This window comes from Miniopterus schreibersii, assembly GCF_964146895.1.
Source record: "Miniopterus schreibersii genome assembly, chromosome: 6".
NCBI classification, from domain to species: Eukaryota; Metazoa; Chordata; class Mammalia; order Chiroptera; family Miniopteridae; genus Miniopterus; species Miniopterus schreibersii.
Genome location: NC_138107.1, coordinates 76,834,215 through 76,857,100, shown reverse-complemented (window position 1 = coordinate 76,857,100; position 22,886 = coordinate 76,834,215). Strand labels below are relative to the sequence as shown.

Sequence of the window (22,886 nt, the reverse complement as noted above, 5' to 3'; positions counted from 1 at the left end):
ATTTTTCTGTTTTGAGTAAGTTGGAGCCAATATGTGAGAAATCATTAAAGATCCTTCAATAATTGGTAAAAGCCATCATCGTTATATCTGTTGTCTTTGGAGATGACTCAAATCGTTCAGCTGTTACCCTGTGTTGGAACAAACACTAAAAGAAGGCTGCAATTGGAAACGGAGTGTCCATCCACACTAAGGGCGAGAGAGAGAGTGGGGGGCTGTGGGGGGCTGTGGGGGGCTGCGGGCAGGTGGCAGATGAAGCGCGGCAGGGTGATTCTGCCCCGGGATGGGGGGTGGCCCTCCCTCTGAGCTCTTGGCAAGCTGATGGGCTCTGTGCTTCCCTTCAGTTCATATATTCACTAGCCATTGGTTTTCTGTTGGGGATTTTTCTATTGAGTTAAATTTCAATAATGAACAATGTTTGCTTGATGTTTTTAGAACTACACATCTTCAAAGTAACTTCAAGGATATAATCATTCTACTTTGTTGACAACTTCCAGGGGCATGAATCTTTTAGAGATTTTGACCGGCTCCATTTCCAATATGTGACTCAATTTTGTGGGTCTTGACAGTCTAATAAAGTAAAATTCTTAGCAAGGGCTGTGTATCAATATATATGCTATTCCCAGTCCTCTGCTTAGGCTGTTAATGTAATAATGGGCAACATAAATTTTGATTATAGCTGTAAATTTGAAAACCAGGGGCTAGGGAAATGAACTACTGTTTGACCTGTGCTGAAATTTTAAGCAGATAAGAATCCTCAAAAAGCAGGCTTGGAGTCAACAACTTCTCTTTTATGACTTCTATGAATGTACCATGACATACCAAGTAATTCACAAGAGCAGCGAAAAAGTAAAGAATTTCACTTTACGCCTTTCTAACACAACCCTCTCAAGTACTGCTTTTGTTGTGGCTGTTGTTATTTTACTTGATGTGGGTCTTACTAACTCCAGAGCATGGTACATTTCCTAGAAGGAGCGGCTTGCAGACACCCCCATGCAGACAAGAGCCAACACAGCAAACAACCATTCGAAATTTCAGAAATTCCAGCTCAGGGCAGGAGTGCCATTGTGCTAGCTGAGAAGTATTGAAAAGAACAAGCAATTCTGCTGGTGCAGCAAGAGTCTTAGTTTAATTCATGCAAATATTCTTTTATTACCTTGCAAAAAAAAATATCATGCATTCAAAAAGTAATAGAAATTTACCTGAATGCTCCACTTTTGTTGAAGGAATGCTCTTAGAAGACATTATCTACACCATAAACATATGAATTTCTAGATCAATTCCAAGAAATAAACCAACTAGACAGCCATGACAATATGCAGTGACTCCTTGCATACGCCAAGTGAGCCACGCACACCAGCAGTCCACTGAGAACCAGCTAGGTAGCAGAAGGCCACTTGTACGTCAGATGATGGGAGACCAGAATTTATTGTATTATAGAGTATGTCATAGCTGACTAAATCCTTCTGCCAGCTGACAAGAACTTATTTAATGCTAAGAGTTTTATTATGGCAAACAGAAAAATATTAACGCATTCTTTAAAAAAAAATGCACAACGTTTGGAAACAGTAAAGTTTTTCTTTGGTACTTCTGTTTCTGCATTTCCTTTTATCTTTTAGTGAGTCTTCCCATGATCCTTAATATTTTGAAGTATTTCATTAATGCTTCTAAAATGCCCCCCGTTTCTAATTGTCTACCTTGTGACCTTCTCTCCCATTTTAATAGTGGCATTTCTTGAGGCTAGCTATCCTCAGCTGTGTTAAGAGGAAAACAATTCAATTGGTCTAATTCCTACTCATACATAACTGACTTATAATGTATAAACTATTCGTATTTTAGAAGGGGATGTAAAATGACTATCTAATTTTAAGATTGATTACATTAAGTGAAAAATCCATTCATTATAAATAAAAGATATTTTGTGCCAGCACACTATCAAATAGGTACAATACTCTATCTTAGATAGTGCCAGCACACTATCAAATAGGTACAATACTCTATCTCAGATAACACCTGTTATTAATTTTCTTACACAGGTATTTCAAGCAGGGGTGCACAGACCTCTCAAGTTCAGGCAAACCTGTTTGTGCACAGAACTCAAAGGCTGTACCTTATTGTGGAAGAGAGTTTATAGCTTTTATTACATTTCCCAAAATATCCTTGACTCCAAGAACCTCCTAAACTGTTCCAAGGTTTCAGATGCTTCTTAATTAATTTTGGAATTAACAAACCCCTCTATACACTCAAACCTTTTCCCACAGTGCTATCTAGAATCCCAGGCAGCATCCACTCCACTGGTGGGGCACACACAGGGGTGCAGGAGGGACAGGTGGAAGGATTCATTTGAAATTCAAGTGTCTGCAGTGTGAACATTTACACACCACACAACACACTCCCTATTTGCAGCAAGCCAACGGTGCATCCTTTCTGTGCCATTCACCTCTGTGTATGTTCAACAGCTAAACAAATTAAAAATTAAAAACTTATTTCCATGATCCTTTGGGAAGTCCCTTTAATTAGGAAAGTGCTGGGGGCTAAGTGCTGACCACTGTTTGCTTGAGACTTTATTAGCATTTAAAAGCAGCAATTCTGCTATTTTCCTTTGAAATTATGGAAAGATGACCCCTTATCCCATCACTGGCTATCAAGTGCTGCAAAATCATCTCTATTTCCATGTTGTCTTTAGGACTGTTCATTACAAACTCAGCGTCAGGATGTGTGGTCAATGCAAATATTACAAACATACAGCAGATCAACAAAGATACGGCATTTCTCACCATCCAGTGTCCTTTTTCAAATAGGATGTTCTCAATTTTTTCATACTTTTTTGTTTAATCAGGGATTTAAACAGCAATTGCCAATAACACTTTCAATGGTTAAAGATTTAATCCTTAAAGGTAACATACATCCTAGCTGTTTCTTTCTGTTCCCATGCAAACTTGCCAAGTGACTTTCATACTATGCTGAAATCATCTGCAACTCAATTTCTATATACCATTTTAAAATAAAAAACACAATTGTAAAATAAGATACTATAATTTTTTACAGGAAACTAAGTTTTGAATCAAAGGAAGTTACAATAACATTCAGAGTCAATGATATTATGGCTATATAGATTCAGTTTGGGTTATAAAATCTAAAAGAGAGACAAAACATTCACAAAGGTGCTGGATAAGGTCTTCAAGTAGATTTTGATTTTCATAAATGTAGAATAACGGCCCTACTAGGCATTGTGATCTATCAGTCTTCATGATATGCCAATTTTCTCAATGAAACATGATGAGAACACCTTTACCACGGCCAGAAGGACTCACCTGGGTGACTGCTCCTTTTGAAGTAGGTGGTAGAGCTGCATTTTGATTTGGATGTAAGGTAGGTTGAGTTGGAACCAATGGAGCTTGAGGACAATGATTTTCCTAGATTATCAGAACTTTTCTTGATGGTATTGGTAGCTGTCTTACTCCAGTCTGAAAGAAATGACATCTCTCCGTGAATCTGCTGTAGGGGATTATGTTCTAGCCTGAAGAATCATCACTATATAATATTTAAGTAACACTCAGAGCATTAGATGTAAACAATAGGAAACTAAACAAACAGATAAGTTTCTCACTTTGACCCTGTGTAAAATATTGTTTTAAATCCTACTTTAATATCCTAAGGGTGAGCAGTTTCCACTGATGGGTAATTAGAAAATACAATACTTTTTTCAGGTATTTCTTTTTACAGCATTGAGAAAAATCTCTTGGCCTAATCATGGAATTGAGGATCTCAAAAATGTGGAAAGGTGCCAGTGGCATAGTGGAACCTCTCGATAATTGAGTTGTTAAGTTACACATAAAACCCTGAGCAACTCACTCACCCTGTGTGGACTTCATGCTTCTCCTCTGCCAAACAGAAGGCCCCAGATCTCTTGCATTCCTAATATCCTAAGACTCCAACTAGGCATCGTCACATACCCCACTTTACAACTTGCTACCATTGGGACTGGGTATTTCTGACAATGATAGACCAGATGACAAACGGTTCCCACTACTACTTGTAGATGATAAAACCAATTACCAACATGCCCCTTACCCGAGTTGTCTGCTAACCGGAATCTGCCACAGCAGAGATGCCGCCTCCACTGTTTCTGAACGTTCTCCTTCATAGCACAGTGGAAAATAAATATAAATAAGCCTGGGACAAAAGAAAATATAGACATTTAAGCCAATGGACATATTTTTAAAGATGAAACTTATGAAACACATGGATTCATTTTAATTTAAAATTTTTATACATCTGAGTCTCTAAGAAGAAGAGATACTGAGGAATCTTGAAGTATGTGGTAGGTGTTTTAATCCTTTAAAAAAGAACACAGAGGCAAAGATAAAACCAGAATTGTTACTTGGATCTAATTCTGTCTTTGCCTGTTCTGTTCAGCATTTCTTAAAACCTAACGATTAAGGCAATATTCACCTTAAGAGGCATTTAAGAAGTCCCTTATATTTGTTTTAAAATTATGTGAAAATATTTCACAAAATTTAGAAAAAATGAGAAAACTGAAAACATCCTCTCATCTATTTCCACTTGTGTATTCTAGGCTATTTTAAGTATGCATATTATTATAACGTTGGGCCATAGAAAAATGGTATTTTGCAGGTCAAAAATGGCCACAAGTCAGCAAACTCATGTGGTTTCACCTGACCTGCTTTAGTTTCTCAACATTTTAATGCAGAATATTTCTGTATTGTGAAATAGTATTCATATAATTTATAGTCACCCTCTGCACCTATCAAAAGCTAACTGTATCATTTGTGCTTTGGAAGCCAACACCTTTTAACTTTGCTTCTGCATTTCAACCTCTTTGCAGTCTCACTAATTTCTCCCTCTATACTTGGCTATTCACATTTCTTACAAGCATATTCTAGTAACTCTCTTTAAAAACAATCTTCTTCCAACTTCAACTTCTTCAGTCCCTTTCCCAATAAAACCTCTTGAAATGGTTAACTTTTGCTGTCTCCCTGGTTTCTCATTTCTCCTCTTGTTAACTCACATCCATGAAGCCACTACAACTGCTCTTCTGAAGGTCACAGTGACTCCCATATTGCTTACTTAGTTTTCACTCCCATTGTACTAGGCCTCTCAACAGCTGTCAAGACAACTGACCATTCGCTCAACCTTGAAATGCATTCTTGACACCATTTTCTGCTAGATTTCTTCCTGGTCTCTTTAGTAGAATCCTTGGCTTTACTGTTAAACGTTGACATGTCCATGACTCAGTCTTGGGTTTCTATCTTCTATGTCTACTCATCCAGTCACACTGTACAAGTACCATATGCTAATTTTTGTATTTTTCCCCATCCCCCTTCTCTCCACACCACCAGGATTCCAACCCATATGGATTATAGGAGATCGTCCCTCAGCTGTATTTCATTTAGCAGCATCTCAAACCCTTGTTGTTCTGATAGAAGTCTTCCTCCTCACTACCTTCAAACTATCAAGTTCATTCCTGCCCATTATCACTCCGAAGGCTCTTCCTTCAGATCTTTCCATCACAGGTACCTTCTTACCTGTCCATTCAGACCTCGGATCAACTGTTAACTCCTCAGAGAGGCAATACTTAATAAATAATAAATCAACTATTTATTTTTATGTTTTGGCTTCTAGTCACACCCTTGCACATACCTATTTTTGTCATGGCAATGATCGATCAGTGCCTGTTATTCTCATATTCCTCATTTGTTCATTTGTTTGCCTCTTGCTAGTAGAAAGCAAGCTCCGAGAGCACAGGAATGTGTGTCTATCCAATGCTGCACTGGCCACTCCAGAACTGAGCAGAAACTCTTAAGAACGCTTTTTGAATGAATCATCTCTTCTACATAAGTTACTTGAATACTTAATGCACATGTTAATGTGTTAAATGCGTTTGGAGATGGGGGTTTAAAAATAAGAATAGAACACAAAATAATGGGCAAAAGGATACAATGAAAACACATTTCAGGCAAATGTTTCTGAAGAGCATGCAAATTCGTTGCCAGGATACGACTGCCTTAGGGATACGCGACACTAAGCAGTGTCTCCGCGATGGAGGGGCTTAGAGGATGCAGGGCCTGCGCTGACCCTGAGGAAGGCTTTGGGTAGGGAGGTAATGGACGTTTCCAAGACGGCTAACTCGGTCAGTGACTACTGAGCATTGCTGGCCAGGAGGCACCGTGTTTTAGGAGCTGGAGGTTCAAAGGTGAACCAGGTGGATGATCGGCGCCCTCATGGGGGAAGAGCATGGAAAGCCGTACATTCAAGAGACAGTAGGACTTATCCGTTCTTTCTGAATATGGAGTGTCCATCAAGGAAACTGTAAATTACATTAAAGCATGCGCGATTGGAAAAGTGGGGAAAATACTACGTTAAAAGTATATTTTGATATATAAATTAAATTTGCAACCTAGGTCTAAGGTTATGGTTGTACGTTGTTTTTCAATATCCTAACTCAAAATGGCCCATAACTTTATTCCAGAATGGATTACATCATTTTGAATGATTAGCACTGTGTGGATTTCTCCGGGATGAGCCCTGACGGCTGTGGAGTGGTTGCGGTTGCTTCTCTTCTTCTGGGTCTGTTACTAAAGCTTTATTAGTAATAAAGTAATTAGTAAAAGAAATGCCTCCTAGTGACCCAGTTATTTATCTGGAATAATACGGGATTGAGTAGGGAAGTTCTAATTTTAAAAAGAAAGTGCTCACAAATATGAATCAAATTCTAATCATTCAGCGCACACACACACACACACACGCACGCATACGCACACGCACACGCACACACACTCCCTCCTGAAGACCTTCTTCCACACTCACCCCCCCCCCCCAGAGCCGGGACCTGCGGGCTGACCACCTTCCCGGGCAGGGTGGAGCTTCACCTCGCACCCGGCCTACATCTAAATCCCACTGCTTTGCAAAGCCTCCCACACCTACAGCCCGCAGTTCCCCGGGGGTGCTAACACAGAAAATCCCTTTAATAAGTAAACACACTTTGTATCGCCAAAAGTGTGAATCACCAAAATAAATCACTTGAATTGGTTAAGGGATCCTTTTAAGTTTTTAAGAGGTGGCGGCGGTTTCAGAGTAAAGAGAGCAGCGGCACGGAGGCCTGAGGTTGGGGGGGCACAGGTCACAGATGAAGGTGGCTGTGCCCGAGAGGAGGGAGCCCTGTCCCCTCAGGTTTACTCAGTGTTCGCTGCCTAGGCCAGAATTTGCAGAACTTGTTCCTGGAAGAATTTTTGTCACACCGCTGAAAACCGTGTGTTCTTAAGCAACTGTTTAACAAAATCACATATGAGACCTGAAAGAGATTGTAAACTCCAGTTGAGGACTTTCATTCCGAGGCTTTAATCCAGGCATTACTCAGTATAAAGCCTCGCATTGAGCAAATGGTTTCCTTTCATTTGAGGGCAGGTGAAATTTGCTAGATGTTGCTTCCCTCAACACTCAGTAGTTTTTACAAGTGTCGTACATCCTGGAGGAAAAAACTTCAGAGGTGTTTTGAGGACCCTGGGAGAGAGCCAGTTCTTAGGTTTGCATTTTTGGCCTTGTGGGGGTGCTGAAAAGTGAATTATTCTGAGGATCTCATGTGAACACAGTCACAGAAGGGGAGGTTAAATGCAAGGTATAACGAACTTCATGAAACCATCTTTTAGATTGTGCACTGTTGCTCTAAATCGGAATTACACAGCATTCCTATTGTTAAGCAACCACATTTGCCTGTAAATATTTAGGCTTCCAACAAGTTTAGACACACTAGTATATAAATTAGATTCAGAATCTGATACATCATCTCTAACATTATATGACAGGAGGGAGTCATTTAAATTCTTCTCTACTCTCACTCTCAACTGTGCTGCAGTGGGACACAGTTAGGTAACAGGCAGGAGAAATTAGAATTTTTAGGAATGAAAATATTTTTAAATTCCAAGGTAGTATGAAGATTCTTTTGTCATGAGACACATTTCCACTTTAAACCAGAATAGAATTCTCATAATAGGTGATTTTACCATTTGTGATAACTAGCCCCTTTCACCTGAATTTAAGTTAGTCTGGAAGACTAAACTTAAATAAATATCCCAGCACTCTTTCAGGACAAACCATCCCTGGCAGAGTCCCGCCCTGGGAAATGTGGTGGGTACCCACCTGGAAGAATGCCCGCACGCGGTATGGAAAGAAAGTCTAGCTCTTCAGGAAGGAGGAGGAACTACAGCAGGAGGGCCAAGGCCCGCGAAGGCCAAAGTGAGGAAGCAGAGGGTTAGTCCCCCTTCAGTTTTAGTCTGTTTTGTTGTTGTTGTTTTCCTCCATCTACTTACAGACTTGGGTGCAGGAGCAGAACCAAAGTCATACGAGCTGTATGTTGACATCAAGGGACTATGCCTGATTTCTCACCCCCAGCTCCGCTCCCTTTCTGTCACGTTTCCCCTTTGAGAACCTTCGTATCAACCACACGGCACCTCAGAGGCGCTCATTACACCTGGAAACATGCTCCTCTAGCCTTCTGAGCTGTCACCCGGCACCGGAATGACGAGCCTTTCCTCTTATCGTGCGTCTTACAGCTTGACCTGACTGACCTGGGAGAGGGAACATGGCCCATGAAAAAAAAGTTGGAAGCTAAAATGGCTCAAAAGAGTGGCTTCCGAGTTGAAGCCTTCATCTTGACAGGCTGGCACTTGTTTCATGAAACCTTTATATCTCACACAACAGAGTTCATGATGGTCCTTTATTGGTGAATCGGAGCCTGAAAAGGCACCAGTCTGGTAACTCTGAGCCAGAGTTCCTTTGCAATACTTTCTTAAGCTCGGTAACTGTCTGGGTTCAATAGGAACCCAGACTCCACGCTAGAACAGGAAAAAACCCAAAACCTTAAAGCTACTTTAAATGAACAGATTCCTGAGCAGTCCTCCCCTGCTCATCCCACCCTCAACCCTGCCTTTTCTTCCTTCACCTCCAACTTCCATTCGTTAGAAGGATTTGCTCTCTTTTAAAAAATTAGAGCAGTATGTGAATTCAAGATGGCTTAATTCTTGGTACATTTTGCAATTTCTCCATTTAAAATAAATGACATTTTCAACTGTGATGGAGGAAGGGTGTGCAAAGCATGTAAGAAGGCGGGCCTGCCTATGGGTGCTGCTGGGGAGAAATGTAAGGAACCGGCTTCCCCAAGGCCTCCGAGAGGAGCAGACCGCAGGCCAACCCTGGTTCAGCAAGTATGACCTGAGAGTACTCCGAACCTGGAATCACACAGGTTCTGAAAGATCTCAGGTAGAGCATTTGGGTTTTTAGAGGTCCTTTCACCTACCTCAGGACACATTCCAGTAGCATGTTTGGGGAGGAAAAAAGCCTACTTGTAAGTATTGGCATTATATTCACTGTAGATTGTACGGGCTTGTGTTTCATCTCTGTCTTTGTAAGAACTACTTAACCATTTATTTAGAAGGGGAAAAAAATCTTAGCCTCAATCTTTTGGCTAGGAATCTGGTTCCCACATAGAACTCATTCCCTTTGGTTGATTCTGGCAAAGATGCGTGACTTTCTGGGGCAGATGTAAGATGAGTGGCCAAAGGGATGTTCTCAGATCTTTAGCCTGATTATCAAAAGTTTTGAAAAACTGTTTCCCTTGGATATGAAAATGATTGCTACACAGCAAAATTCTGGGCAGCACATATTGTCATTCTTTTAGTGTTCTAAAAGGTCACTTTTGAGAAATGTGGCGAAGGGAAACAAAACAAGACAAAACCCTGGGTCTTCATCTCCTAATGACCAACTAACGGCCACTGACACTTCCAGCGAGATTGTCATCAACAAATTCTGACAAATGGCCTAAGCTGACTTGTTCTTACCCTGGATAAGAAAGATCCAGAAAAAAAGGTAAGGGGGAAATTATATAGATAATGTCATGGATGTGGGATGGAATCAAAATGGGTAATAATGATGAGTGAATGGTGTCTTCCCCAGTCCCACGGGCATAAATAGTTCTGGAGATTTGTTGGGAAAATCAGTGGAGAATTAATCAAGGTAGGTGTTTGGGCAAATGAGGCCACATGCTCTATATAACTGACTTTTGACAAAAAAAAAAAAAAAAAAAAGAAAAGGCCTAGATGACCTCTGAGCTTCCCAGCAAGCCTGAGTCCAAATCTCCGAACAGCTCGTATGCTCTGTTGTCACCCAGGCATGGCCAGCTGGCTGCTGGGCTGGGGATCTTCCAGGTTTAGGAAGCTCTGTGGGAACCTCTTGAATCTTCCTCTCATAGTACTAAGGTGCCCTTTAGAAAATCACTTCTCTGTGGCACAAAATCCCATGCCAAAAGATGAGTAATTTATTTCCTTGCAGTGTGTACTGTCTCAGCCAACACGATGTCATTTCAGACCTTAGGATGTAACGGTGGTTCATTTCCCGGGCGCCAGTTCACTGTGTGTGTTGTACATGTGACCATGGTGCAGCTTAACTCTCAGGAGGCTTCTAGCCACGGGTTAGATAATTTGGTTTAATTTTCTTAGTTTACCAGTAGGACTAAAATAATAAATATTTCCCTTAATGGTTTTTGCTGAATAAGGGTAAGAGATTAAATTCATATTTATTCATTAAACATACATTAACAGTTTTTTTAAAAAATGGAGGCAAAAACTCACTTTCTAGAGACTCTAAAATAAAACATTAAAAGGACAGCACTTTGTTTTACTTTTCTGCTTATGCTCTGGCCCTGAATAACGTGCCTTTCTATTTTCATATGTGCTACGTGGTAAATATTATGTTGTCAGATTCAAACTGATCTCAAGAAGTCACTGACTCTCTTGAGCCTGTTTCTCATTTTATAAAATGGAAAAATGTCCTCTTTCTTGGATACCTACTTTTCAGACTTGCTGCAAGAATTACATCAGGTGACAGATAATATGTGAAAAGGCTTTGTAAATAACAATACACTAAACAAATACAAGGCATTTCTGTTGCTTTGGTATCTTAATGTTATCAAATTAATTAATAGCAAACATTATATCTGGGGAGACTGATAATGCCCTTCAGTGTTTGCCATCACCGTTTCTATTTGTAGAATCACATGTTGTTTTGTATGATGTTGTCACATATATGTACTGAAGATGGGCTGATGACACCTGAGACTATTAATCAATGTTGTTTCACATGCCTGGAAAAGAAAAGTTGAAGACCAAGCTCTTGCTAGATGAATTAAACTTCCCTATATATTGAAGAAGCCTAATCTAATTGAGAGTGTCGAATACTTTTGTACAGTTAATGGAAAGAAAAACAGTCTGAGATACTGCTCCTCACTTGCATAACCTGCAACTATGTGCACATGCCGCACCGCAGAGCAGTAATTCAATCCTACAAGAGCATCGATATTGCCAAGGGACAGAGATGCCATCAGGATTCTGGCCAAGAGCTTCTCGGTAACCAGGGAGTTGCCCTTTATTTCTTTAGGATGAATTACGTATTTGTTGAAAGGAAAGCTAATGTTCTCAGGCATGTGAATTATGATAGACTTTTGTCAAACATCTGTTCTCTTTTGAATAACAATTTGTATGCCATACAATTTTTTCTCAAGTTATATTCTTTAGAAAAAAGTAAAATTTCTGATACAATGATCGGCCAGTTCATCCTGGGAAAGGAGCAAAGATAGCAAAAGCAGAGAGATTTGGAATTTGACTATGTTAAGAGAAGATATCTTTATCTTTTCATCTTAGAGAAAAAATTTCAATGAAATGATAAATATATATAACAAGTGGAGTAGGCAAAATAAAAAGAACAAAGCAATACACTGTTAAAAATTAGAAAATAATAAATTTGGTTTCAGCCTTAACCCAATTCATGATTTCATTTGCTTAATCAAGTAGGTAAAGTTTTAGTTATAGTGGCACAGATAATAATTTCCTGATATCATTTCACATGATTTTGCCATTAAATGCATAGTTATAAATATACATAAAAATACATATAAAAATAATAGAAATAGAAAATATAAAAAATATAAAAATAAAACATTCAAAATAAAAATAAAGCATTTATAAAATTTTTATAGGCTCTGCAAATGTTTGTGAGTACCCATATAATTACACATGTATATATGTATTTTTATATAAACACATACATGCATTTAAAAATATATGTATTATTTCTAAAAATTTATTTCTAAAATTTTTATTTTAAAATAAAATCATTTATTTTAACCAAATAAATATATGCATTTATTATTAAGAATTTGTAACATTTTTTAACCAAATATTTGAAGACATACACAAAAGTTAAAAGAAATCTGCTAGCAAAGGCCACTCCTGTGATATACATGCTGTGACATCACTGTGGACTTAGCTCAAACACCTGTCCCTCCCACAGGTCCCATGTCTATAGTACTACAGGCATGCATGATCAGTTCATAACTTGTGGCATTCATAATGAAGATGCTGTGATTTTCAGATGCTCAACTATAAGCTAAATCTGAGAGGATTAAAGTTTGTTTTCAGAATACTGTATTACATTCTCAGTCTTTGGCCATTGCTAAGTCTTATGATAGGCTTCAATGAACTATAATATTCCATTAATAAGGATATTAATGGAATCTAATTTTACCCAAATCATTAGGTATATAAGAGTTTACTTTAAGGACCAAACCAATGATGAGTGTTTTGTAGTAACATACTTCCTAAATTTCTCTTGACTCCTGCTCACATCTCTCCAGCCCCACCCATTCTCACCATAGTCTAAAATACTGTACACCACATTATTTTACCCGAACCACTGCAACAGCCTCCTATCTACTCTCCATACAGATGCTATTGGGTTGCTTTAACCCATTCTTTACATTATGTCCAGCTTCACCTTTACAAGATGCATGAAGTCATTTCAAAGGCCTGAAACTTTTCAAAGACTTCACACTGCTCTCATAAAGATCAAAACATGGGGCCTTTGACTCCCTTTTGTGCCACCCCACTGTCATTTACTGGCTCTTTCTTGGTTCCTAGGTTATATGTGCTTTCTATTAATTCCCTGAGCAGATGTTATAATCATCAAGTGCAGCAGATCCTCAAATAATGTCATTTCATTATAACGTTCATGAGATGCCATAGGAATTTAACTCTTGTTTATATTAATTAGCCTGAGGTAAAATTGGTTTCCTTATACATCGTTTTGCTTAAAGTCATGGAACCTATTGACCACATTAAGTGAGGACTTACTATACAACATATTTTTTGCACATGAAGTGCCCTCTACCTGGAATATTCTCTTCCCCACTTCTGCTCCTAACTTTCACCTAGTTAGTTCCTATTGATCCTTCAGATTTCAGCTTAGAATTCATGTCTTCTGACATTTGCTCTTAACACCACCAGGTGCCTTTATATAGTGACATAATCGGTTAATATCAGTCTCTCCTTCTGGAATATAAGCTCCGTGAGGCAAAGGGATCACATCAAGTTTTGTTTGTTAGTTTGTTTTTCCGGAATAAAGAATATTAGAAAAGAAACAGACATACTGTAGTTTGTCTAAGTACTACCTGAGTTCTTTTGCATTCACTGAATTGTTTCTTTAAACTGTCCAAATTCCACATGTTTCTTTAATAAAGCATATACTTTAAACAACAAACCTCTCTTGGAAGGTTCAAAAAATGACTCAAATAAAAACCATTAAATACCTTCCTGTGGTGTCTTGAGAAGTTTTTATACAGGCTTGGCCAGTATGCAATTGTTGGTAAGCTCATGTGCTCTGCAGCCCTGCCTTTTAATTTAAATTTCCTTTTTAGGAAGTATTATTAATATCATTGGATGTGCAGAAATCTGTTCTGAATTTATATAATTTAAATTTAGTCTTAGAAGTCAGTGATTTATGAAGGCTATAACTTGATGATGGTTGATCACATTTTTCCTCCTGACAGGAGACCTAAGCTGGGAAAAAAACAACAACTCATTTCTCATTAACGGAAACAGAACTGGACAGGCAGGCTCTTGGAGGTTATAGAAACTGCCAGAAAATTCTACAAGCAAAAACTAAGTTGGGCTGGTAGATTAATGTGCCTTTCATGTACAATCCTGAAATATAAAACCATTGAATCTCTAATGTTAATGGACATTTTTGTCAATATTTACCTAGGGACATTTGTGTTGTATATTACAGGACAGATTAAATACAGGAAAAGTCACTTTTCAAAGCTAGATTGCAGTGAAGATGTATGCACACGCTACCTCTTCAGTTTCCACATTTTGGAGGTGCACTTGAGGTTTATTATTCTATTTACTAAAGATAATGGGCCCACGTATTTCTTCCGTTATGGGAGAGTGAACCCGAATCGAATCTGCTGAGCTAATTAACGTGGCTTTACGCCAGAGTCGTCTCAGGTTGGATTTAGGCCATCCCCAAAGACCCTCCCTTTCTTTATCCAGCAATCCACTCATTCATTTAACAAACAATTGTTAAGCGCCAGCTATGTGACAAATTTTTCTGCAGGAGTTCATGAGCTAGTGGGAAACCTAGGAGGAAGAGCAAAGCAGGTCCATGCAACACCAAGCAGCAAACGCCCTCCTGCTGGTAAATCCGGACTTCTCTTAGAACACACTGTGGGGAGCACCTGCCAGGCGTCTCATTTGGTTTGTAGCACAAACTTGATTTCCACTACACTTTCGACCCCAGCACAAATCTGTCCAGCTTGCTTTAGTCAGCCCTTCCTTCCACACACCTACAAGGACATGCCAGTAATTTCTGATAGACCAGTAACATTACCCTGCTCAAAAAAGATTCCAAACCTTGCCCTCATTCCTTTTGGAGTGTGGGCCTCATGGTTCTTCTGAACTCTACGAAGTTTATCAAAAGAGGGTATACCCAAAGCCTTGAAGAATGTCATTTAATTTTCAAAACAAGAATTTATGTTCACTTAAGCTTAAAGTTAAATTCATCATATGTACACTAAGGATACATTCCTTCAAGGAAGCCTTGTTTTGCACAAAGCAGGCCATTGGCAAGTGCCTGCTAAATTGTTGAACTAATTGCCATATATCATGAAAAATAAGCATTTCTGAATTAGACTATGGGTATTTACTTTGACATCCAAGCAGCCAAAGAATCAAAGTGAATTGCTCTGTCCCTGCACAGAGTCTAAACATTCTCCAGGCCAAGAACAGCACACCACACGGGAGGGGGTTCTGCGAGGAGCAGCACCAACACTCAGCAACACTGTCACGGGTGAAAGTTGGTCTGTGCACCCCTTTAAACGTCCCGTTGGGCACCTCTCTGCCCACCTGCAGTCACGCAACAACATATGTGTGTTGAGCACCTATCTGCCAGGCACTGTCCTAGGTCCTTGGGGTATATCGCTGAAACACACAAACAAACTGGCATCCTACCTCAATTCTCCCTTCAAGACCTTCTTCACGAGTGCCCACCCTGTGCCTGAAACTACGCTCTGCACTTGGAAGAGTGATGCAGAAACTTAGTGTGGCATCTGAACCACAGTGAGGCTGTCCGCAAATACGACAAAATTAGAAAGTGGAAGCTGTCCAGGTTCCACTTATCTTACCTTGTAATGAATTGAAGATGGAGAAGAGGTACATGAAGGGGACGTATAAGGGTCCCCAGCCTAGGAAAGCAAACCCCCACGTCATGCCCAGCAGAAACGTCAGGCTGACCACGCTGCGCAGGTTCCGCAGCACCTCTTCGCGCAGGGTCCGGTTGCTCCTCTTGCCGTTCCTCCCGCAGATCTGCACCATCACCACGATGAACATGGCAACGTTCAGGAAAAACATGACTCCAAAGTACCCGGCACAGGTCACGTAAAATACCACCTTGTCGTGAATCCAACATCTGGAAGGGGAAGAAGAAAGCGAAGGGAAAGGGACTGATTACCGAGCCTGTTCGCCCGAGACGTCCCCGGCTGGGGTGGGCTTCTGCAGGCTTCTGCTAGGCCTTTCTCACATCCTTAAGGTCACGTCATTTCCTTGGGCCTCCGTTTCCTTTTTGATGTGTTCATAGTTTTTTTTGGTTTGATTTGGATAGCAATCATCTTAATGTCTAGTTACTTAAGTCAAGAGTTAAGAAGAAAACCAGGTGGCTAGTTGAATTCTGACGTGGCGTGAAGACAGTCTTGGTTGGTTCACCCAACACCGCGTCTAATCCCCTTTTCTCTTATGTGCCTGCACTACAGAAAACGGGGAATTTATGCATACTCTCAGTCTCTTCTGTATTTAAGAGATGGGTGGTCACATGGACTTTATTCTACAAAATGACATGGAAGCAAAGTCTGGGAGAGCTACTCTTGAGAGGCTCAGCTGGCAAGGCCTTTGCTCATACTTTCTGCTTTAAACACGAGAGCAAGCTCTGGAGCTGCAGCAATTACCTTATGCCTATGAGAGGAAGGCCAAGAGAGCTGCAGACATTCCAGCCCTGGCATTTCAGCATTAAATTGTGCCAGTTTATTGCTTATTTCTATGTTTTTTTGTCATGCGAGAAGAGTAAATTCCTATTTATTTAAGACACACATAATTGTGGATGCCATACTGCAAAATAATTCCCATTAATGTAATTGGTCTAGTTGAGGCAAGACCTTATTGTAAAACTGTGATATTCTTATAGTGACACTTCTCATGCACAATTAAAAATCTTACATTGGTCACAATGAAACGCCTAATTTCGTTTTGTGATGCAGAGTAATGTGTCATCTCGGTCGGGAGTAAGCTCTTTATTCATTCAGTGATTCATTCAATCAACAATTACTCCTGGAGTACCTACTAGGTGCTGCATAAAATACGAGAGAAGTGACTGCCCAAAGTAAACAATATAAAAACCTTAGCCTCAATGATCTCACAGTCTGAGGAAAAAATTGTAAACTATTCAAGAACTCACTGATGTCTCCATTTTCTCCATGTACATGTAACACATTAGCATTGACTCATCAGCATTACTGTCTGACACTATTATTTAACTTGCTTAAAGATTACGTGGGTTTAAGGAGCTGGCAGTATTACAAAATCTCCTCAAGTGGCATGGGTCCTCTGAGCCTAGCAGATAGTGCCTGAGGCGTCTGCATTCCCCCAGCTGACAGAACACAGGGGTGGCAGGAAAGGAGCTCCAACAATTCAGGGCTCTCAACCGAACTCATCGGTGGTGCAGCAGGGATCCTGCTCAAGGCCTGCACAGGCGCTCAACCTTCTAAAACAAGAGGCTCACTGCTGCCATGGAAACTTACACTAAACTCTAGGAAACAAAGGGTATGCACTCATCGCAAATAAATCCCCGACAAGTTTTATTACTTACAAGTCATCGCCTTCTTCTTTTCCGTAACTTACTTTCCTATAAACTTCATTTTGGTTCCTGCTTGCTAGAACAACTGACACGATGAAGGCAGGCAGACCTGTTATAAAAAGATCACACCATGAGCAACTTTACTGAAGCATCTGGAACTGCTTTATAGGACTGATAACGGCAAGGAAAGAGAAGAGAAAACACTCCATATCGCAGAATCAAATTTCTTAGAACTGGCAGCTTGGTTAAAATAATAAATAAGTCCTCTCCTTGGTGTAAACATCCAATTCAGTTGTCAGAGATCAAAACCTACTCTTTAATGACAGACAGGTAAATATTTGTCTGTCTACTGGTACCCACTAGAGAACCAGAAGCTGATTTATATTGAATCTAAGACCAGCAAATGCGGTTCCATTAATAATGCCTGTTGGATTGCCACAGCTCAGGCAGTACGGGAATTACAGCTTATTCCCCACCCCCCCATATAAAGAAAAGTCTTTAGAAAAAATGGGGGAGAAATACTGAGACTATAAAGTCTTTATAGTCTTCCTTTTTCTCTCAAGAGACTCAATAAGTAAAGTAATTCCATGTATATCTCACTGGGGAAAGCTGCCCTGTCCCAATTCCCTTAAAGACGCCTCCTAAAATGTTGAACACCTTGGAAATGCCTCATATTTCTACACTGCCATCTGAAAAAGATTTGTGAGCAAGCTCTAAAATGTCCGGTGTGATATAAAACCAGATACAGAAAGGAGGCCATTTAGAAGATTCCAAACAGGCTAATACGACCATCCTTGTCTGGCTGAGGAAAGAATTCTGTCAGTAGTCTGGTTGCACACACAAAAATAACATTCTCTCTGGTTTCTAAGGCACGGGCATGTGTCTCGGGGTGAGCACAGCTAGGAGTCTGAGCCGGCCTTTATATTTTGAAACATAAAGGCAATGCAGCACTGTCTGCCAGCCGCCTCTTCAGACCTGGGTGGGCTGGCTCAGGGCACAGGAAATAAGTTTGCGGTGACTCAGGGGCTAGGGGCTTTGCCTTTACTCCTGCATTTAGTGAGGCCTGTTGAACAGTTTTTAAAAATTACTGTTCTGAGGAAGCTCCTTCCTCACGATAGGTGTGCCTGTCAAAGCCACATCCTTTGTAAATCTGAAGTTTCTTTTTAGCAATGCTCTTCTTTCGAAACAGCATTTTCCTAGGAGAACATGACGATTCCCAGGACAGGGAAAACCAAACCAAACGCTCTGAGGACGCTCACCCCAGCCGATGATGCAGAACTTCAGGATGTACCGGCGAATGTAAGTGTTAAACACTTTCACCAGCGCGATGTACATGTGAATGGCCTCCAGCCCCATCCAGGTGAAGGCCGCCAGAAGGAAGAAATGCAGCAGCGCAGCGATGGCCGTGCAGAGGCCCTCCACCTGGAAGGAGGTGACCCAGCCGTCCAGGAGGAAGCTGAGGTTCAGGAACAGCAGCGCTGTGCTCAGGTTCATCAGGATTTTGGAGGGGTAATCCCTTCGCAATTTTCTAAAAAGAAAAACAAGAAAGATTTGGGGGACTAATATTGTAAATAAGTCTTGTAAGCGCAGGCAGGGAATTCATATCTTACACGGCTCTGCAGTAGGCGAGGTGGCACCTTCTCTGACATAGTTCCACCAGGGGGAGGGCTAATGATATTTGCGAGCATTTGGCAAATTAAAAAGACTTTGTAAATATTAGCTTTATTTCAAAATGGTCTCCAACTGTTTGCAAAACTGCCAATGGGTTTCAACGGCTTGATTTTTTTTTTAATCCAGAAAAGTTCTAAAGATAAAAATGATATTTTTGTTAAAAAAATGATTTCCTTAAAAATTTTTTGAAGTTCCTTGATTTTTCATGAGGTGAAGATTGTTCTTAAAACAAAATTTCCTGTTTTAGGACTAATTTTGTAAGATTTGTGAAGCAAATGTTTTCATCTTTTACCATGTAAAAAACACTGAGTACAGTTTTTATTTACTTACTTGTCAATCATTTCTAAAAGGCGTAAATGCATTTTATCAATAGAACACACTGATAGTGAATTAAGATGATACAGCTGGACAATTCATGCTGTATGATATATCTTACGAGAAACCTGACCATTAAAACTGAACTACCCTCCATGATTCACAAAGCGCATGAAAGTTTTCAAAGCTGAGGCAGTTTTCTTGCTCACACTTCAGAACAGTTAGCACTGCGTTTGGCAGATAGAAAACACTTACTCAAATGCAACATAAGTCAGGAGAGTTGCAGCTGAAAAAATAGCAGATATTCCACACCCAATGTAGGTGATGAAGGTGAGAATTTTAGTGTTTCTTGCATCTATCTGCGAGGCAGTTCCTTGAAGGTCCTGTACAAAACATGGGAAGCAGCTGTGAGAATCTCTCTTTCCATTTATTATACTCTTGTGGATCAGTCCATGAAACAAAATGTAGCATTTCCGAGGGAGTTTCATATTGTTTTTTATCCATCACCTTTTTACCCAAGCTCTTTGTACAGTAGAGTATCTTGAAGAGCAAAACCACTCAGTTCCCCAAAAGAAACTGGAGAGGAGGTCGCTGCCTTGCATACTGTTATCAAGCCCATTCTTAACATTGGCAGGGTTGGGGGCACGCATTCAAGTGGAAGCCATGGTGGCCCTCATGGCCAAGTCCTCGGGGGGGTCCTTGGTGCTTTGCCGGGTAGGGAGGGGCTCAGCCAGCGGACAGCCAGAGGCTGGCGCTGCACTGTTGCTGTCCGACTCTGAAAGCGGTGCTGAGGCTCCTAACTGTGGTCATCGCAAAGCATGGTAGGTCTGGGGTGGGGCGGATTTTATCTTTTTTTCATAAATGAGAAGCCATTACGAGTTTTGGGGTCATAGTTTTGTGTTTTTTTTTTTTTTACTTCTATGGACCAGAAAAGTAATACATAATTACAAACTCATAATAAAACTTAAACATTATTGAAGAAACTACTGGTTATTCAAAGTAATGAGAAGCCAAACTTTGTTACATATAAATCATCTTTGAACAGTGAAAAGGCACCATGTAAAATGTTGGAGGTTGCTGTGGAGGGGAAAGAAGTGAACGCTTTCTAGCCTGTTAGGAAGCAGCACTCACTTCACTGTGCTGAGAGGCTTGCAAAGTCTGGGCCGGCAGACAGGCTTTTCTTTGCTCCCTTACCCGGGCAATCGGGGCAGGGGCAAATCTTGAGTTAACACCAACCACTCAGTCCCGGTCGGAGGTGAAAGGAACCTCCTTGGTGCAGATGTTCAAACATGGAGCCTTCTTGACGAAGGGACATAATCTAAAAGCAACATCTGATTTAAGCTTTTAGGTATTAAATTATGGGGGGGAAAAAATTGTGTTGCAAGTTTTTCATTCTATTTTCTATTAATGTTCACCAAAATGTCAATAAAACCTGCTAGTTACACGAAGGCCTCCAGTAAGTGGTGTTCGTTGTATGCGTGTGTGCGTGAAATGAAGACATGGGTCTTAGTTCCAGGTTTGGCTGATGCAGGAAGGAGCAGGGACAGTACCCCTGTGACACCAAGAAATGCACAAAGTGGTCACATTCAGCAGGTGCATGGGCTCAGGGTTGGAGGGACTTTGCCCATCCCCTCCCGGAATCCCTCAAAACACTGGGAGGGCAAGGGACTCCCGTGGCACACGGAATGGCGTGCGAGTCAGTGCCCCTTGACTCACAGAGAGGTGAACTCAACCAGTATTTCAGTTATTCCACGGTCTCAGGAAGCCAGAGAAAGGGCTTGAGGAATCTCCATGTGACTTGCCACTGCCGCTTGAAAAACCTATGGCTCCTACCTAGGTCAGGCAGCTGACTTTCAAACCACAGTTAAAGCCACAATTTAAAATGTAAATTATGTAAAATCATGCTGTTTACTGATGATACACATTTATACCCAATTCTCATATTGTGTTGTATTTTTAGAGAATGAAGAATACACAAATATTTATTCCCTAAACAACATAAAAATGTATTGATATTAAAAATATAAAAATCAGTCTTAGTACAAAGAAATATAGCAGAGACATTAAATTCTTCATGCATTTGTATATTAGGAGATATAATTATGGGTCTGAGGTACATTTTTTTAAACTTCCTATACTGTAAATGTATCATGGAGCAATGTAGACTCTGGGGATTTCTTGTATAACTGAGTAAACAGTTTGTAAATCAAAAAAGACTCTGAAGAAAGTCTTGGTGGTCTGGAAAGCTGGAAGGATATGGGCACCCCGCCAGAAAGGATACATTCTGGAAAATTTTTCTTCCAGCAGTTTCCAAGCCCACAAAAACAGCCAAGGTGGAAAATGGAAGAAGAGCACTAAAAAAATGCATATGGCCATGTGCATGTAAAGCTAATTATTTAATCAGACTATGACAGAAAAAGTAATACATAATTACAAACTCATAATAAAATTTAAACCATTTTGAAGAAACTACTGATTATTCAAAATAATGAGAAGCCAAACTTTGTTACATATAAATCATCTTTGAATAGTGAATTGTGTTACTCTTATCTATTTATCTAATATTAGACTTACAATACAGTCATGCCCACACACACACACACACACAGAAATACAACTGAAGTAGCTAAATCGATTAAGCTAAAGCTTATGTACCTGAATGTATAATAATGCATTTTATGTGTAATAAGTAATAATGCATAGAATTTTCTGAAAGAATGTCTGCTCTCATTTTTTTTGAGAAAAGAGAAAATGGAAGAAAACAGTATTTTTTTAATCACTTAGTAAAAACACGCTACAGTTTAGTTGTTCATTTTCAAGCTCTGGTGGTACAGAAAAATATACTTATATTTTGAGAAAGTTAAAAAGTTATTTTCTATGACTGTTGCTCTTTTAAATGACTTGTTGTCCTTCAGAGCTTTTAGGTACTGGGTTGTCAGGAAAATTACAACTTGCAGGATTGCCATAGGACGGCAGCCATTTACATTGGCCAAGGGGATTCCTGAGCCAAACACTACATCGCACGGTCCTCACTGCTTCCTCCCAGTCCCACAGGCAGTGGGCGGGAGATTAAGGGGTGGGAACAAAACAGCCCGGGGCCTGGGATTCCGGAGCATCGGGCTTTACTGCCCCAGCACACACTGCTCCCATCCTCGAGTGAAAAACAAACGTGCACTGACCCCTTTATGGAAACTGCGTAGAAACAATGGCCCTGCTAGGATCTGAAGGGTGCACCAGGCACCAGAAAAGCGTCTGCAAAAACATGAGCGTTTCAGATAGAAGGTAAAGGTGTCAGTCTGTGCATGAAGTCAAACAAGTCCTTGAATGTAGGGCAGCTCTTGAAATGTAGTGGGATGAAAACATGTTAATGCAATCTAATTTCTGTTTAAAACCATTGGATAGTCTAGCTAATAAGATAAAAACAGGGCCATGGGGGGGGGAGGAAGGAAGGGAGGGAAGGAGGAAGGGAGGGAGGGAGGAGGAAGGAAGGAAGGAAGGAAGGAAGGAAGGAAGGAAGGAAGGAAGGAAGGAAGGAAGGAAGGAAGGAAGGAAGGAAAGGAGGGCAGACGGACAGAGATGATATATATGAAGGCCTAGCAGTGAGAATAAAGTCACACCCATCATCTCTCTTGCAGGCCTGATGACTCCAC

General features: G+C 40.4%; 1 protein-coding gene across 5 annotated transcripts in view; it reads right to left on the bottom strand.

The window, feature by feature from the left end:
- Positions 1 to 22,886, bottom strand: part of ADGRG6 (adhesion G protein-coupled receptor G6) — a 130,219-nt gene that overhangs the window by 4,279 nt on the left and 103,054 nt on the right. For 4 of the 5 annotated variants that reach the window (XM_081140322.1, XM_081140319.1, XM_081140321.1 and 1 more), the window contains 6 exons: positions 19,492 to 19,619; positions 18,510 to 18,778; positions 17,263 to 17,359; positions 15,530 to 15,813; positions 4,072 to 4,173; positions 3,312 to 3,464 (listed from right to left, as the gene is read on the bottom strand). In XM_081140322.1, the coding sequence (XP_080996448.1) occupies positions 3,312 to 3,464; positions 4,072 to 4,173; positions 15,530 to 15,813; positions 17,263 to 17,359; positions 18,510 to 18,778; positions 19,492 to 19,619 (1,033 nt within the window). Of the gene's footprint in view, positions 1 to 1,199; positions 1,246 to 3,311; positions 3,465 to 4,071; positions 4,174 to 15,529; positions 15,814 to 17,262; positions 17,360 to 18,509; positions 18,779 to 19,491; positions 19,620 to 22,886 lie in introns of all 5 variants that reach the window. The other variant, XM_081140323.1, reaches the window with a different exon arrangement.